This window comes from Mus musculus, chromosome 8, assembly GCF_000001635.26.
Source record: "Mus musculus strain C57BL/6J chromosome 8, GRCm38.p6 C57BL/6J".
NCBI classification, from domain to species: domain Eukaryota; kingdom Metazoa; phylum Chordata; class Mammalia; order Rodentia; family Muridae; genus Mus; species Mus musculus.
Genome location: NC_000074.6, coordinates 24,639,393 through 24,657,696, shown reverse-complemented (window position 1 = coordinate 24,657,696; position 18,304 = coordinate 24,639,393). Strand labels below are relative to the sequence as shown.

At 40.2% G+C, this 18,304-nt stretch overlaps 1 protein-coding gene across 2 annotated transcripts in view; it reads left to right on the top strand.

The window, feature by feature from the left end:
* The window catches only part of Adam18 (a disintegrin and metallopeptidase domain 18), a 72,510-nt gene that overhangs the window by 17,059 nt on the left and 37,147 nt on the right, over positions 1-18,304 (top strand). For both annotated transcript variants that reach the window (NR_136908.1, NM_010084.2), the window contains exons 7-13: positions 3,886-3,951; positions 5,515-5,586; positions 5,794-5,960; positions 6,779-6,860; positions 9,772-9,911; positions 11,231-11,414; positions 15,825-15,920. Coding sequence is in view for 1 of the 2 variants with exons in the window: in NM_010084.2 (NP_034214.2) it covers positions 3,886-3,951; positions 5,515-5,586; positions 5,794-5,960; positions 6,779-6,860; positions 9,772-9,911; positions 11,231-11,414; positions 15,825-15,920 (807 nt within the window). In the remaining variant the exon portion in view is untranslated. The remainder of the gene's footprint in view (positions 1-3,885; positions 3,952-5,514; positions 5,587-5,793; positions 5,961-6,778; positions 6,861-9,771; positions 9,912-11,230; positions 11,415-15,824; positions 15,921-18,304) is intronic.

Below are 18,304 nucleotides of genomic sequence, written 5' to 3'. Positions count from 1 at the left end.
GATAAACAGCTTCAATGAAGTAGGTGGATATAAAATTAACTCAAATAAGTCAATGGCCTTTCTGTACACAAAAGATAAACAGGCTGAGAAAGAAATTAGGGAAACAACACCCTTCTCAATACTCACAAATAATATAAAATACCCTGGCGTGACTCTAACTAAGGAAGTGAAAGATCTGTATGATAAGAACTTCAAGGCTCTGAAGAAAGAAATTAAGATCTCAGAAGATGGAAAGATCTCCCATGCTCATGGATTGGCAGGATCAACATTGTAAAGATGGCTATCTTGTCAAAAGCAATCTACAGATTCAATGCAATCCCCATCAAAATTCCAACTCAATTCTTCAAGGAATTAGAAAGAGCAATCTGCAAATTCATCTGGAATAACAAAAAACCTAGGATAGCAAAAACTCTTCTCAAGGATAAAAGAACCTCTGGTAGAATCACCATGCCTGACCTAAAGCTTTACTACGGAGCAATTGTGATAAAAACTGCATGGTACTGGTATAACGACAGAAAAGTAGACCAATGGAATAGAATTGAAGACCCAGAAATGAACCCACAAACCTATGGTCACTTGATCTTCGACAAGGGAGCTAAAACCATCCAGTGGAAGAAAGACAGCATTTTCAACAAATGGTGCTGGCACATCTGGTGGTTATGTAGAAGAATCAAATTGATCCATTCCTATCTCCTTGTACTAAGCTCAAATCTAAGTGGATCAAGGAGTTCCACATAAAACCAGAGACACTGAAACTTTTAGAGGAGAAAGTGGAGAAAACCCTCGAAGATATTGGCACAGGGGAAAAATTCCTGAATAGAACAACAATGGCTTGTGCTGTAAGATCGAGAATTGACAAATGGGACCTCATGAAACTGCAAAGCTTTTGTAAGGCCAAAGACACCGTCAATAAGACAAAAAGGCCACCAACAGATTGGGAAAGGATCTTTACCAATCCTAAATCAGATAGAGGACTAATATCTAATATATATAAAGAACTCAAGAAGGTGGACTCCAGAAAATCAAATAACCCCATTAAAAATGGGGCTCAGAGCCAAACAAAGAATTCTCACCTGAGGAATACCAAATGGCTGAGAAACTCCTGAAAAAATGTTCAACATCCTTAATCATCAGGGAAATGCAAATCAAAACAACCCTGAGATTACATCTCACACCAGTCAGAATGGTTAAGATCAAAAATTCAGGTGACAGCAGATGCTGGCGTGGATGTGGAGGAAGAGGAACACTCCTCCACTGTTGGTGGGATTGCAAGCTTGTACAACCACTCTGGAAATCAGTCTGGCGGTTCCTCAGAAAATTGGACATGGTACTACTGGAGGATCCAGCAATACCTCTCCTTGGCATATATCCAGAAGATGTTCCAACTAGTAAGAAAGAAACATGCTCCACTATGTTCATAGCAGCCTTATTCATAATAGCCAGAAGCTGGAAAGAACCCAGATGCCCCACAACAGAGGAATGGATACAAAAATGTGGTACATTTACACAATGGAGTACTACTCAGCTATTAAAAAGAATGAATTTATGAAATTCCTAGGCAAATGGTTGGACCTGAAGGGCATCATCCTGAGTGAGGTAAGACAATCACAAAAGAACTCAAGTGATATGTACTCACTGATAAGTGGATATTAGCCCAGAAACTTAGAATACCCAAGATATAAGATACAATTTGCAAAACACACGAAACTAAAGAAGAATGAAGACGAAAGTGTGGACACTTTGCCCCTTCTCAGAATTCGGAACAAAACACCCATGGAAGGAGTTACAGAGACAAAGTTTGGAGCTGAGACAAAAGGATGGACCATCTAGAGACTGCCATATCCAGGAATCCATCCCATAATCAGCCTCCAAACACTGACACCATTTCATACACTAACAAGATTTTGCTGATAGGACCCTGATATAGCTGTCTCTTGTAAGACTATGCCGGGGCCTGGCAAACACAGAAGTGAATGCTCACAATCTGCTATTGGATGGATCACAGGACCCCCAATGGAGGAACTAGAGAAAGTACCCAAGGAGCTAAAGGGAACTGCAACCCTGTAGGTGGAACAAAAATATGAACTAACCAGTACCCCGGAGCTCTTGTCTCTAGCTGCATATGTATCAAAAGATGGCCTAGTAGGCCATCACTGGAAAGAGAGGCCCCTTGGTCATGCAAACTTTATATGCCCCAGTACAGGGGAAAGCCAGGGCCAAAAAGTAGGAGTGGGTGGGTAGGGGAATGGGGGGGAGGGTATGGGGGACTTTTGCTATAGCATTGGAAATGTAAACGAGGAAAATACCTAATAAAAATATTAAAAAAGAAAAAAAAGGATTCACTAATAAGCCTACCCAGAAATACTAAGTTGCATAGAAATGAGAAGTTTAGTTGAGGGTCTCTGCCCTCATTCATTGCACAAACATGACTGTAAGACGGGTACCCACTGAACAGTTTCTCCTGGACAATATTGAGAAATAGAGAGTAGATACATCTTCTGGCTTAATCAGAGAGTAGATATATCCTTTTGGCTAATTAGAACTGAAGCTTGCTGAAGTTGTGCCATTGGAAACTTGTTCCTTTGGGCTACTTGCCCATCAAAAGCCCCTTTTCCTCATCAGCAGAAACAGACGTTTATCAAATTGTTTTGAGAGTGGCCTTGGCGATGATGGAGCTTCTCCTAGAACAGAGAGACATCTGTGCATCTTTGTCTTAAGAATTCACTTATTCACTCTTATTAAAGTTTGATATACTCCAGGCCATCTCCTTGAGTCTCCTCACCCATCATGATACTGGATTCTGTAGAGGATTGTGTACTACTACTGCATCCCATGGTGTAATACATACTTAGGGAATATCAGACTGGCATATAGAAATCTACCACACAGCTGTGAGTAGGAGGGGAAGTGTAGAAATGTACACACCAACTACAGTCTTGACTTAATAAAGAAGTATGTAAGTGAAGGGAATACTCTCCATTTATGGGACTGTAAAGTTTGGCTTAGGAAAGGCTACATTTTTTTTTCTGAAAGTGATGTATGAATTTCATATAACTAAAAAAACACCATTAAGATAAGTAGATACATAGATACTATATATCAATATAAGTGTGTGTTTACACGATCTATTTTGGAAATAAAATGAGCCTCAGCTGAAGTCTCACATGGTAAACAACTGTGAGTGTACCATTAGTGGAAATAAAAACACTTGAAAATGATTTAGAACCCAAGGGACAAATCTAAGGCACAACCCACCAGGAAAGAAAAGATCAGCTGGCCTCTCTTATAATCACAGTGTTCTCATCTGCAGACCATGTGACACAAATGAATGTGCAAGGTGCACATGAGAACGTGATAAAGACTAATTCTCAATTGGTAGCTGTTATGCAAGCTTTTAATTTTTTATGGTTTTGCTTCGTTCTCTCTACTGGTCCTCTCTCTCTAATTCCTCTTATTCTTCAAATTCATGGCTTCTTATTTTTTAATTGTGATTGGCTTACACACACATGTGCACTTCTGCACAAACACACACACACAGAGAGAGAGAGAGAGAGAGAGAGAGAGAGATTTATAAATACAGCTCACTGAGATCATTCATGTTTGCACATGTGTTTAGGGCAGATCTCTTATGATTGACTAGCCTATTAGGCGCTCCCAGCACCCACCAATATCTGGAGTTGTCCTTGTAAAGGTGAAGCCCTCACCGGGAACCTCTCACATTAGGATGCTTTGAAGTGAAAATAACATTTTGCTGTAGTTTTGAATGTTTAGGTCTTGATGATGGCTTTATGTATGTCTTTCCTGATTTCTTTTCACAATAACTTCTGCTTTCAGGAAGCTCGATACAAAGTAACAATTAGTTAATATGTTTTGGTTGTTTTCCAGGATAAAAATCATTCACAACTGTTACCTCAAAGTCTAAAATTGCACATTATAGTGGGGAAATTTTTGGTAAGTCAGTCTCCCTCCTTGCCTCTGTCCGGTCCCCTTGTCTCTCTCTTCCTTCTCTTCTGCCCTTTACCATCCTATTTCCCATCAAGCTTCTCTCTCCTCCCACCCTCCTCCATTTCTGCCTTCCTCCCTTCCTTAACAACAGCAAAAATAGAGACAGAATTTATTGGTTTTCTTTGAGCTCACAGGTGTATTTGTTTATTTGTGTGTGTGTGTTTCATTATCTTTTATAAGCCTGTTCACCCAATGTTATCTGCTTTATAAAGTTCAATTTTGAAAGGACAACAAAAGAGTATAAGAGTTATGGAGAATTGCTCTGCGATGTAGTCAGTGTATGTTATAAAGAAAGTGTTGATAAATACAGTGTCCATAGCAAAGGTTTGAGATAATGCAGTGTTCATAGCAAAGGTTTTTAGGGTAGATAGGATTTAGCAGATTCACACAGTTGTAGGATCCCAAATCTGGAGACTCTGAAATATGCTACTCTGTGGGTTGATGCACCTGGAAGGGAAGTGAGTATCATCCTAGGAAGGTGGGTGTCGGGGCGGGGGGAGGGGGCGAGGATCTCAGCCTGAGGCAGGGCCTTGTGTCACACCCCATACACAGATGGGATTGGCCGAAGACAGTTTGCAGCAGCACGGAATCAGTTTAGATCACAGATTCAGTAATGGGGATGGAGGTTTAAGTGGTCAGAGAGATGGGCATGTAGGGTGAGGAGGGGATAATGGGAGAGATAACCGAGGTGTTTGAAGATCTCATATCGAAACACACGACTTGAACAGTGACTCGCATCTCTCAGAGACTAAGGCCTGGGGAAACATTGGTTAGCAAAATCCCTCACGTAAGCAACAATATAGAAAATTCAAAGCTGCTATTGCAGAGTAAATTGAGAATAAAGCCATGGAAACCAGGGGAAGGGTCTGTTGGCTAGTTGTCTGGGCTTTCTGAGCAGTATCAATAAACCTGGTACAAATGGACTTTGAGAAGCAATGCTTAGAAATCCCCAGAAGTTTGTATACAGGTGTACAGTCTACAGAAAGTGAAGTGGGGAATACGTCACTCTGGCTTTTACACAGTGTAGACATCAAATCACACGTATGTGCATGCAGACATCAAATCACACGTGTACCCCAGCCTTTGTGCTCATTTACATTTTTTGTTATTTAATGTTGTAAGGTTATGGATAGCGTGAGCATAGAAGATAGGTCACAAACTACATACTATCTATTCTTTTGCACAGCACAGTGTTTCTGAAGATTAATTTATAGTTTTCCTTCTTATATTAAAGCTTGAGGCTATGAAGAATAAAGTTGCCATTAATATCCTTGTGCATGAATTTTGATAGACAGAGTGAGTTCCATGAAAGCCAGGGCTGTGCAAAGAGAAGTCCTGTTTCAAATAAATAAATAAATAAATAAATACATAAATACATAAACAAATAAATAAACAAAGCATGTAGAAATACCTGATAAATCCTATGCTTGTCCTGTACTGCCAAAATAATTCAGCAGTTCAAAATTTACTTAAAAATTTACTCTTAAAAAAATTAAATTTGTATTTCAGTTTGACTATATGGGATCTGACATTATGGCCATAACACAGAAGATTTTCCAGATTATTGGTCTTGTTAACGCTGTAAGTTTTTCATTTTTTCATTTTCAGACCTTGAATTTCATGAAAAAAAACTTTGACTATAATCTGCATTTTGAAAGTATGTATGGAAAATTAATGACTTGAATATACTTTACTAGCTTAATGTTCTGAATACTCTAGTGAACTTTTTCTGTGTTTCTGATATAACAATTGAAGTTTTTGAAACATACACTACGATCCTATTCTTAGATGCTCACTCAGCTGAAATTGAGTGTTGTGTTAGCCTCCTTGGAATTGTGGTCAGATAAAAATCATATTTCTACTGACGGAAATGCTACTGATATTTTACAAAGACTTTTGGACTGGAAACGAGACTATCTTACCCTGCAGTCCAATGAAATAACACACTTACTCATGTAAGTAGACAGACAGTGTTGTGCATGATAAACAGATTAGTAATTCCATTAAGCAAAATTTTTGTGTTCATCATATTCTTCAGTTTCTGTAGGATACTTTGAAATTTTATTTATTTGTTTGAGACAGGATTGCTCTTTATATAGCCCTGGCTTTCCTATATCTATATAGACATATAGATATAGATAGACAGATATGTGTATGTTGAAATATATATAATAAGATATACATGTATGCTATAAAGGTGATAGTTTAAAAATAAAAAATTGTGATCAATTTTATATTGGCATGTTTTCATATTTAAAGTAGAATTACTGTGAGCAAATCCTGAATTCCATGAGTTTGTATGATTTCAGCTTTACTGCAAATTATATCAGTCTAATTTAATTAATAATATAAAATTGTTTGTTTAATGTTAGCTGTATAGATCAATGCACTTCATTTCTACTTTTTTACAGGAATAAATTTATATCAGTCAGTTTCTTTGTGATAATTTATTATCAAATTTGCTTCTTCTATAGTTAAAAGTTTTTTTTTCACTTTTCAACTTTTAGTGACCTAAGGAGTTACTGCACAATAAGGGAGACTTAGTAGCAGTCAGATAATAAACTAATATCAAATCTAGGAACTATCTGAAGAAAAAGTTGATATCAAGTGAATATTTGCAATAATTTGGATATTTTGCATACATTATTAGATATCCAGATTGGAACTTGTTATATTTCTCAAGTAATCTTTTAAGTTCATGAGGAGGTAAATACATGCTTATGTAGTGTTCTACATAACTACGTGAATGCAAAGTCAACCTGTCATGGTGTAGTTACAGGAGACGCCCGAAATACATCGGAGCGGCATCACCAGGTGAAATATGCAGTAAAAGCTATGTTGCGGGTGTTGGTATGGTACGTAGTTTTCATTCCTCATTATATCACTACTTTTCAACAACCTTATACTTTGTACATGTTTATGGAGTGACCCAATGGCTCAAAGAATTTGGTGTTTTCATACACACACACACACACACATCATCATCATCATCATCATCATCATTATTATTAGTCTCTTGGGACAAAATTGTTCAAATTTAAAAACGTCCCATTGCATTATAAATTTCAAGTATAATTAGTATAATACAAAGCCTCCAACATCCTTTCACTAACTGGTTGTGACAGTTACTAAAGTTTCCTTGGATTTGTAAGTAACTGAAACATTAGCCCCAAAGTAAAGATGCCTCCATGTGTCCAAGATTAGCAAGTAGCGAAAGCCATCAACTTGTGTTTGCCACTTCACAACACTTCACACTATTTTCAGAATTTTCATTTTATTCTCTTAGGAGCCAAATAGTGAACTAATACTAACTTACTTTGGTTGCACAATGGATGCCTCTTCCCAGATTTAAATCACACCACACTGGTTTGTCCAAGCTATGGCTGCCTTCCTACATGTTTGAGAAAGACTTCTTTCTATACTCTAGAGACACTCTGGGAATTGTGTCATCTTTTCTGCTGCTGCACACAACGCAGGCTGCACAGCTGTGATGTGACAGTACTCACTTTGTCTCCTTGGGAGCATGTGCCTTTCTGATTCACACGTTCCACTGACTCTGTGTCTCTGCAACTGACTGAGAAAAGGAGGAAGCTAATTCTCATAGGAGCTGTGTGATTCAGAAGGCATTTGGTTCTTCTAAATATTCAGTTAATTATGTGTGTGAGTGTGTGTGTCTGTCTCTCTCTCTCTGTGTGAGTGTCTGTGTGTGTGTGTGTGTGAGAGAGAGAGAGAGAAAGAGAGAGAGAGAGTATACCTTGAGATTTACCAGTCTCCAGTTGCCTTAGCTTCCCCCTGGGAATTGAAAGCCATACTTTCTCTCCCTCACCTGTTTGTTGCTTGCTGTGTCCTCTACAGCAGCAGTCCTCAACCTGTTCAGAGCGTCCTGAACCCTCTGGGGGTCAATTGTCCATGACCCTTTCTCAAGGTCACCTAAGACCACTGTAAAACACAGATATTTACATTATGATTCATAACCATAGCAAAATCACAGTTGCTAAGTAGCAGCAAAAGTAACTTTACGGTTGGGCCCCCCATCCCCCAACATGAGGAACCATGTTAAAGTGTCACAGCATTAGGGACGTTGCTCTGTACACATATTTAAGGACTTTGTGTCCTCACGTGCTCTCCCTTGTCCTCCAGCATGCTATTACACTAATGGGCCGCTCTTGCAGCCTGGTCATTAACATGTCTCTTAGTGTTCAGACTGATGCGTGAGACTGGTGATCGCTTTTCTCCTCCAGTAGTGTGCACAGTACCTTCCAACACTGTGACAGCCATTCACTACAGATGACGCTTCCAGCTAACTACCGGCTGGATATCCCCATGTTGTATGACTGAAGCATGTGATGTCTTCAGTAGTAGTATCTTGATGCCAAGTTCTTTCTTTTGGGATTACTGTGAATGGTGTTGGGACCATGGCCTCTTTTTCTGTTTGCTTGTTGGTGGTTTATAGAAAAGCAGCTGATTTTGTTCAAGTTGATTCTGTGTCCTGCCACATTGCTGAATCTGTTTATCTTTTCTAGAAGTAGAATTTTTAGAGTTTCTTATGAATAATATAATAAATACATTATAATAATAATATAATTTGCAGATAATGATAGTTTGGTTTCTTCTTTCCTTATTTGTGTTCCTTTAATTTCCTTCTCTTGCCTTATTGCTTCAGCAAGTGCTTCAAACACAATGCTGAAAGGGAGTGGGGAGAGTGGACAGCCATGTCCCATTCCTGTGTTCAGTGGGATTGACTCAAGTTTTTCTCCATTTAGGATGACGTTGACTGTGGGTTTCTCATATATAGTCTTTATTATGCCCAGATATGTTCCCTCTACTTCTACATTCTCTAGGATTTTTATCATGAAGGAATGTTAGATTTTCCCAAAAAGCCCTTTCTGCATCTACTAAGGTGATCATGTAATGTGTTTAATTACATTTGTCAATTTGTATACATGGAACAATCCCTACATTTTAGAGATAAAACCAACTTGATCACGAGGTGGATAATCTTTTTATTTATGTCTATGTTATGTTAGCAAGTATTTTGTTGAGAGCTTTGAAACCTACATTCATTGGTACCAGACTGTAGTTCTCATTGGTTGCATCTTTACCTACTTTTTGGGTTATTGATGTGGTACTGGCTTCATGGAATGCATTGGGGAGTGCTCCTTCTAGTTATGTTCTTTGGATTGGACTTTTTGAAAGTTTGGCAGAATTCTGCTGTGAACTCAGCTGGCCCTGGAGGGTTTGTTTGTTTGTTTATTTGTTTGATTGTTTGTGAAAGGCTTTTGTTACTATTTCAATCCCTACGGGAATTTTTTTTCCTTGTCTCTTTAGTGTTCCTTCTTTCTTGTGTCTTTATGAGTCATTACCTATGTCCTACCTGTTCTGGCTTTAACCTTCAAATTTTAATGCTTAGGATTTCAAACTTAGATACTACAGATATGGGAAGTATACCTATTAGCTACTTATTTTTTCATACCAATAGAATTTTTCTGTTTAAAGTCATACACATGTGTGCAATATGTACAGTTTTGTAAGGTGTTTTATTTTATGTATATCACTTGATTTTAATGAATGCATAAATAAAAACTTGCACTAAATTAAAGTAGCTAATTAGCATAAACATGCCTAGCAAAGAAAATTATGATAAACAAAATATGCTCAACATAAAAAGAAGTAGAGTATAAAAGTTTGTTATTGCAAAGATGTTCATCATTTGCCTTTGTTGTATTCTTACATAATAATTTCTTTCTTCAATTGTCTCTATTTTAGTATCCAGAAGACATAGGTTTGGAGGGATTCTCAGTGGTTATCACTCAACTGATTGGCCTTCACATAGGATTAACATACGACGACAATATTAGAAATTGTTCCTGTCCCAGCGCTCCATGCATAATGCAGCAGGGAGCACTGTAAGAATTCCTATGATGAATTTTACTTTTAAATTCTGTATTAGGTTTATTAATTTTATTTTACATATATTTTGCCTGCATGTGTTTCTTTATGCCATGTGCCTGCTTGGTGCCCACTAAGGACAGAAGAGGGTACCAGATCCAAGATCCCTTAAAACTGAGATTACAGATGTTTGTGAACATCTGTGGAATGCTGGGTATAAAACTCAGCTTGTAACTGTTAAGCCATCACTCCAGCCCCTAATCATGACTAAGTGTGCATACATTCTTCCAAGATTAACTTCATGATTTGATAAATATTGGACTTTTTATTAATTTCCATGTTATAAGTTGGACAGTTATGTTATGTTTAATAAGATATCATATAAAATATTTTCATGTGATGTATGAGTTTGGAAAGTGCTATACAGTATTATTAAGATATTCTAATTGCAAGGAACTAGAGGAAGATAACTTGATGTTGAAGAAAACTGTAAAGTCTTATCTAAGCACATGATACTGTTGCTACTTTGTTGCCTAAAGACACACTTAATAATCCGAAATAGTTCTGGCAGCTTTGGTTACTATTTTGGTGTTAAAAAAAATGGATGGCAGATTTGAAGGGGGAAAATATCATTAATTTGCAAGCATTCTGATTCCTTATTTAGAAAACTCAACAGAGACAATCCACCGTAAGAACAATGAATAAATGTTTTAAAAAATTTAGAGTGAACAATTCTAGAAAAAAGCATATGTTAATTATCAAATTAGATGACTTAAAAATTATCACATTTCTTGTAAATGTACATTTAATTTAATCTGAACCAATTTTTTAAAAATAGTTTTGAAGAAATTTTATGAGTCTTATGTGAAATGATAAAGTAGACATGATATGTGGACAGTATTTTGAGCCCTGTGAGTCAGAATTTGCAGTCCAAGGAGAGATATTACAAATGAGAGGCACTGTGTACTATCTTCAGATGGACAGAAATGAAAAGGAGAAAGAGAACACTAGACACAAGACACAGTGAACTGCAGAGAGTGGAGTCTGTACTGCATAGTCAGAACTCCCGATTTTCACTAGGTCTTGATCAGAGATCTAACCCAATTGTAGAGTACAATTATAGAAGTTTGCAAAAAATGTAGTATTGTGGACTATATTAAAAAGAAGCAATGTACAACTCCAGTTTTACATCGAACCTCCACTGAAGTATACATTTTTTTACTTGAACTATCTTGTAGGTCACATGTCCTGAGGGTCACATGATTTACCAGTGGAGCACAGTCAGGATATGGTGTTTTAGTAGGCTGGTTTATCAGAGAATATCTTTTCACTGTAGGAGTTCCAGTGGGAAGAAGACTTTTAGCAACTGTAGCTTGCATGACTACATGCACTATGTTTCAAATTTTGACACGCAGTGTCTTGGTGACCTGTCAAATGTGCATGTATTGCAACCAAATCAAGCCGTGTGTGGCAATGGAATCATGGAAGCTGGTGAGGAATGTGACTGTGGTAATGAGACGGTGAGTAGTGAATGCCATGCTTGACCACAGTTGTTCCCATCTGCCCATTGTCCCATTTTTCCTGTTGTCAACGCTGCATACTGGGTGCAGGCTATGACATCTTTACCATATGATTGACATGTGAGGATGAGGCTAAAACAAGTGAATTGCTTTCCTGTACTTCTTTTGAGATTTTCTTCTTTTGCGATTTTCTTTTGTAAGTCAGGGTTCTGTGTAGCCTAAGTTGACCGTGAAATTGTGCCCCTCCTACTTCAGTCTTCCTAGTGTCAGGACAGCGGGTATATTAGGCATCTCTTGAGTCGAGAAGACGAGTGTGGGCTGTGGGCCTGGTTACATAGCCGTTACCCCACCTGCCAGCCCGAAGTATATTTTGAACGTATAGAATGAATGCGTGAATGTATAAAGTCCATTTTGGCCACTACTCAGTTACAAGTGCCTCCAGTGGTCCAAGCCTCTGTTTTTTACTGAAATATGCTAAATTTGATTCAATTCCCCCCCCCCATATCTCATTATTTCAAATTGTTTTAAATTTTATAGTATGTTGTCTTATCTCATTAACAAACAAGTTTTGGGGTGTCTTTAAAAATTATTTCTAAATTCAGTGGTGTCCTTCATTATAATTCCATCAGCCAGATTTCTGGTGCACACTACAGCCCTCTAACAGAACCCCCATATTTACTGTATTATAAAAGTGACTGTCCTTTAATATTTAACAACTTTCCTCCATTTAAGTAATATAAAGTATCTTCATGATTCCTCTGCCAGGAATTGCATCTTTTCCCCCCATAAATAAAGCTGATCTCCTTCTTTACAAACCATTAAATCCCCAAAGATTCAATCATCTTCTACTTTAAACAAAAGAAAAGATAAACCTGTGAATGCGATTCAGTATGTGTGTGTTCCTATTCTTGTATGGTCTCTAACTACATGGATTTCCAAAGGTTATTTGACTTTGCTGATATGCAACACTGTGGTCCTCTTGCATTCTCCTGCTGCTAAATGTGGTGCCCTGGCAAAAGACAGTTGCTTGCTGCCTTTAATGAGAGAAGGAAGCAGTGCAGTCTGTGGCTACTATGTGAGTGCCTAGAATTATAGACAGGCTTTTCTTTGGATGCAGGTTTTTACTGTACAGCCTCTTATTAACCTCATGGTCCCCCTTGCCTCCTGAGTGCCAGCTGGGCTGGCAATCGCCGGCCATCAGGCTTGTGCTGATGGTCACTACTCTTGTAGCACATCTTCCATGTTCACTGTTGCTGAAGGATGCTTGTACTCCTTATTGTTAGGTGGGTGGATGGGTGGCTCCTGAGCCATGGCAGTGTTTCTAGCACTTACCAGAGTCGGCTTGGTGGTTCTGAAAACTATTGAGCATCTCTCAAGTGTTCAGCTTATGAATAAAAAAAAAAAAAAAGACTTAGCTCCAGGAGGGAGGAAAATAAAGAAGAAGGAAGGAGGAAAGAAAAAAATCACTATGCATGGCTGGAAAGGACACAAGGAATCATATTAGTAATTATTTACAAAAAGAAAGGGAGAAAGAGAAATAAACCCCCAACCTATAATACATGTAACTGTGTACAAATAAGCATAGTTTTAATGAACTTTTCTCATCCTGGCTGACAGAGCCCTCTCTAAAAACCAAAAACCACCTAACAGAAACCCTAGTAGCAGACATGAGAAGGTTCCCTTTGAGGTCTTTGTAAGGGCCATCTTCTTAAGAGACTCCCCAAACACACAACCTGTTGCTGTTGCCCTTGGTTACTACCATGAGGGGTAAGGTAAGTCCCTACTGGTGATGATATCACACACTTCAGAAACAGAACCCAGGGGTTCCTGAGTTGGAGCTTGCCTGAAGACTAGCTTTTGTAGTACCACTAAGTGCCATGCAAGCTTCCACAGGAGGGAGGCAACTGTCAGGCCTTCCCTGCTTTGATGCCTATAAATCATATCCATGGCCAACCAGGCACAATAACCCTAAGCGTGCAGTAGTGGCACACATGCCCTGGTGGTAACCAATGGCTCTCTAATTGAACTTAAGATCCACACAACAACAGTAAACCTAGCCAACTGATCAGTGCTAGTGAGATCACAGCGACTGGAGGAGAATCAACAACCAATAATCTATTAAACCAGCATAATCCTAAACAACCTATAAATATTTTTATCTATACCCACAGATATGTGTGGTCTTACCCCTCATCCAGGATACTTATATTCACAGTAGATAGACACTTAGTAATAGAAAAACACAACCAATCAATATGGAGAGTTGTGGAGTCCAGTCCCAATGAATGCATCTACAAAACACTTCTGTACCTAAGGCCCAGGAAACACTGCAGAAGAAGGAGCAGAAAGATTCTAAGAGCCAGAGGATCAGATCGTGTCTCCTAGTGACACCAGAAGCCACACCTGTAAAGCCTCATCAACATGACTGCCCACGTGAGCACTGAACAAGGATGACACTGAGGAACATGCCAAATTGTCCCACAGGGCCGTACGATTATACAAAGAACTACCAGCAACTCAGTAGAGCTGCCATGAAGAGAGGAGGCTCTCCCCTGGAAAAGCACACCAATTTGTTGTCTAGAGCCAAATGGTCAGCCCTGAAGACATACATATGAGTAACAATATATAGACGCAACAGGATATATATATATATATATATATATATATATATATATATATATGTATATATATATATATATATATACACACATACATATACATATATATGGTATATATATGTATATATACTCACACACAAACATACACACACACATATGTGCATGCAATAACAGTTGACAAAGAGGCAGAAATAAATAAGATTACAAACCTCACAGCATCTCTAACACAGTTATGTGGGTAGGCTTAACCTAATCACAGGAGTCCTTAACATCAGAGAGCAGTTATCCAGCAGAAGTCATCGATGTGATAGAAGGGGACTCAGGAGGATATAAAGAATGAATAGAACACAGTGTGGGATTGTCAAGGAGTTACAGAGCAGTTACAAGAAAGAAAAAAAAAAAACCCAGGTAGTGTCTGGGAGGAAACACTGGTCTATACTTGATAAGTAGCAAAAAAAAAAAAAAAAAAGCTGGATGTCCAGTCACGCCAACCATCAGATTGACTCTAGATTCTTTCCAGCAGTCTCCAATAAAGACTGCAGTATCTGGCACCTGGGTATGGTTGCCCTGGTTACTCTAAGCAAATGTCTGAGCCACATCTGCCCGTTAAGTGAGCTTCTTGCCTGCAGGTCAAGACTGCTAGCTGTGTTCTGTGCCTTACTTCCTACCATACCAACCGAGCCTGCCTTGATGAATATAGTTAAATGTTGTCACTTTACACTCCTCTTCTGGAATCCAACAATCTAATTAAAAACAGAGAGACTCATTCCATACTGATACCCCTAATGATCAACCCTAGTGTATAGACAAAATCAACAACTGATTTGCAATGTCTTGTGACCATCTGAGATAGCACGACTCTGAAGTTGATAGATCCCCCTCCCCCAATACTGGTCCATTATTTTGTGTTCTGTAAGAACCATCCAGAAGACAGTAAAGGCCAAACAGGATGACCTGAAATTACCAGAGCAGACAGGAGAGGGACCAAAGTGTCTTTGGTGGAAAAATCAAGAGATATGGGATCATATAGAGTCAATGCAAATAGCTATGACATTAGAAACCTCCAAACACTGTCATTACATACAGACTCTATATTCTGTTATTACTTTTTTTTTATAACAATTGTAGGTGTTTTATGTAATAGAGGCCACGACTGACACTGTTGGAGGGAGGGGGTCATGAAAAAATGATGTGTCTTGGTTGCATTTCCTAAAGTTTAGCTTCATTTGCAATAGAAATGGACAGCAAACAAATCAGAGAATTGAAGAAAGTTTGCATTTCTCCTGTTAAGTCACAGTTCCCTCAATAACATAGTTTATATCAGTAGATTCTGAGCCAATCAACCAAGTGTTGATGTTATGGCTCAACAACTGATTTCCAGTGCTGTTCCCTTAGTTCTTACCATTACATCTGCTTTGGGCGATGCTAGGAAGAATGAAAGCAGTCGAAGGTGAAGCCTCATTGAGTGTAGTTAGGAGCATAGCATTCGAATTAAAGTGGGGGCAGAGGCGTGAGAGTTAAGCTGGAAGTGGTGGTGCCCTCTCCTAAAATCCCAGCACTTGGGAGGTGGAGGCAGGCAGGTAGGCTTGCCACTGGTGTCCTCTGCTGTATGATAGAGCAACCTTGGCTACACAGTAGTCTGTCTGAGAAAGGAAGGGGAGAAGGAAGGAAGGAGCTGTGTGTTCTTGTGTGCGTGTGTGTGTGTGTGTGTGTGTGTGCGCGCGCGCGCGCGGGGGGGGGGGCGGGGGGGAGTCCTGTCCTGATCAGAATCCTATTTCTTCTGAAACTGTAGGAATGTCAATTTAAAGAGTGCTGCGACCATGAAACGTGCAGGCTAAAAGGCTCAGCACAATGTGGATCTGGAGCTTGCTGCATGCCCACGTGTGAGGTGAGTGGGTGGCACTTACCAAAGGGAAGCCTCAGCCTGTGATACAAGACTAGATGGACCACGTGAACATGGAATAATAACACGAAGAAAGTAGGAGGGAGTCCATGCCACGGTACCATGGACTTAAAAAGGCATCTCTGGACTGGTGTTTCCTAGTCTATGGTATGGAAATCAACTGATCTAAATGCCCCAGACAGAATGAATTGTATATGCTACATTATGGAACGTGCCAATAGTCAGATAACTCGTAAAGTCGGGTAAATGACGATGGAAAATTATAATGTGAGTAGCAGACACAACAGGTGCTATGCAAAGCACTCGCAGATTGGTAAGCAAAAGGCAGGCTGTGGGCAGCCAAAATGGTTTGCACGTACATGCACATGTTATGAGGTGTGTATGATAACTGGTAGGGCTAGGTCCTCTCCCTCTACCGTGTGTGTTCTGGGGATGGAACTCAGGTTCCAGGCTTGGCATCCAATGCCTTTAACCTCTGAGCCATCTCACCAGCCCTGGTGGCGGGTATCTTTGATTATGATACAGAAACACAACAAACTGTGGCATAAGCTGAGGTAGAGATGCAGCAGCATCCCTAAAACAGCATCCCTAACACAGCATCCCTAACACAGCATCCCTAACACAGCATCCCTAACACAGCATGCCTAACACAGCATCCCTAACACAGCACCTCTAACACAGCATCCCTAACACAGCACCCCTAACACAGCATCCCTAACACAGCATCCCTAACACAGCATCCCTAACACAGCATCCCTAAAACAGCATCCCTAAAACAGCATCCCTAACACAGCATCCCTAACACAGCATCTCTAACACAGCATCCCTAACACAGCATCCCTAACACAGCATCTCTAACACAGCATCCCTAACACAGCATCTCTAACACAGCATCCCTAACACAGCATCCCTAACACAGCATCCCTAACACAGCATCTCTAACACAGCATCCCTAACACAGCATCCCTAACACAGCATCTCTAACACAGCATCCCTAACACAGCATCCCTAACAGAGCATCCCTAACACAGCATCCCTAACACAGCATCCCTAACACAGCATCCCTAACACAGCATCCCTAACACAGCATCCCTAACACAGCATCCCTAACACAGCATCCCTAACACAGCATCCCTAACACAGCATCCCTAACACAGCATCCCTAACACAGCATCCCTAACACAGCATCTCTAACACAGCATCCCTAACACAGCATCTCTAACACAGCATCCCTAACACAGCATCCCTAACACAGCATCTCTAACACAGCATCCCTAACACAGCATCCCTAACAGAGCATCCCTAACACAGCATCCCTAACACAGCATCCCTAACACAGCATCCCTAACACAGCATCCCTAACACAGCATCCCTAACACAGCATCCCTAACACAGCATCCCTAACACAGCATCCCTAACACAGCATCCCTAACACAGCATCCCTAACACAGCATCCCTAACACAGCATCTCTAACACAGCATCCCTAACACAGCATCTCTAACACAGCATCCCTAACACAGCATCCCTAACACAGCATCTCTAACACAGCATCCCTAACACAGCATCCCTAACAGAGCATCCCTAACACAGCATCCCTAACACAGCATCCCTAACACAGCATCCCTAACACAGCATCTCTAACACAGCATCCCTAACACAGCATCTCTAACACAGCATCCCTAACACAGCATCCCTAACACAGCATCCCTAACACAGCATCCCTAACACAGCATCCCTAACACGGCCTGGCTGGGTGAGAGAGAAGGCAAGCTGCAGAATGCAAAGTGCTTCAGGGTTCCCGTTCCTGCAAACCACCAGTCCATAAAAAGCACACAGGCTTCTTTCCCCCAACTGTTCTCAACCTCTGTGGTGCTGAAGATTGAACCCGGGCCCTTGCCCATTCTCAGGCCTTGGATTGTCTTTAGATAGGCTCCTAGACTGTAGCCTAGGCTGACCTAAAGCCTGAAATCCTCCTGCCTCATCCTTCCGAGTTTTGGGGTTACAAGGCTTGCACCATCATCTGCTCAAATTCTCTAGAAATATCTAATTTAGTGCAGTGAGACTCAGATAATGAGAGTTTCTGGGTGTTAGGACAACAGCCAGCAACTTCCTCAAGGGCAAGTGGTTCCATGACCTCCTAAAGCCTCTTGCTTCTAGGTAGTCAGTCCACACACCACAGTCCACACACCACAGTCCACACTCAGCCCATCCACAGTCCACACACCGCAGTCCACACACCACAGTCCACACACCACAGTCCACACACAGTCCACACACCACAGTCCACACACCACAGTCCACACACCACAGTCCACACACCACAGTCCACACACCACAGTCCACACACAGTCCACACACCACAGTCTAT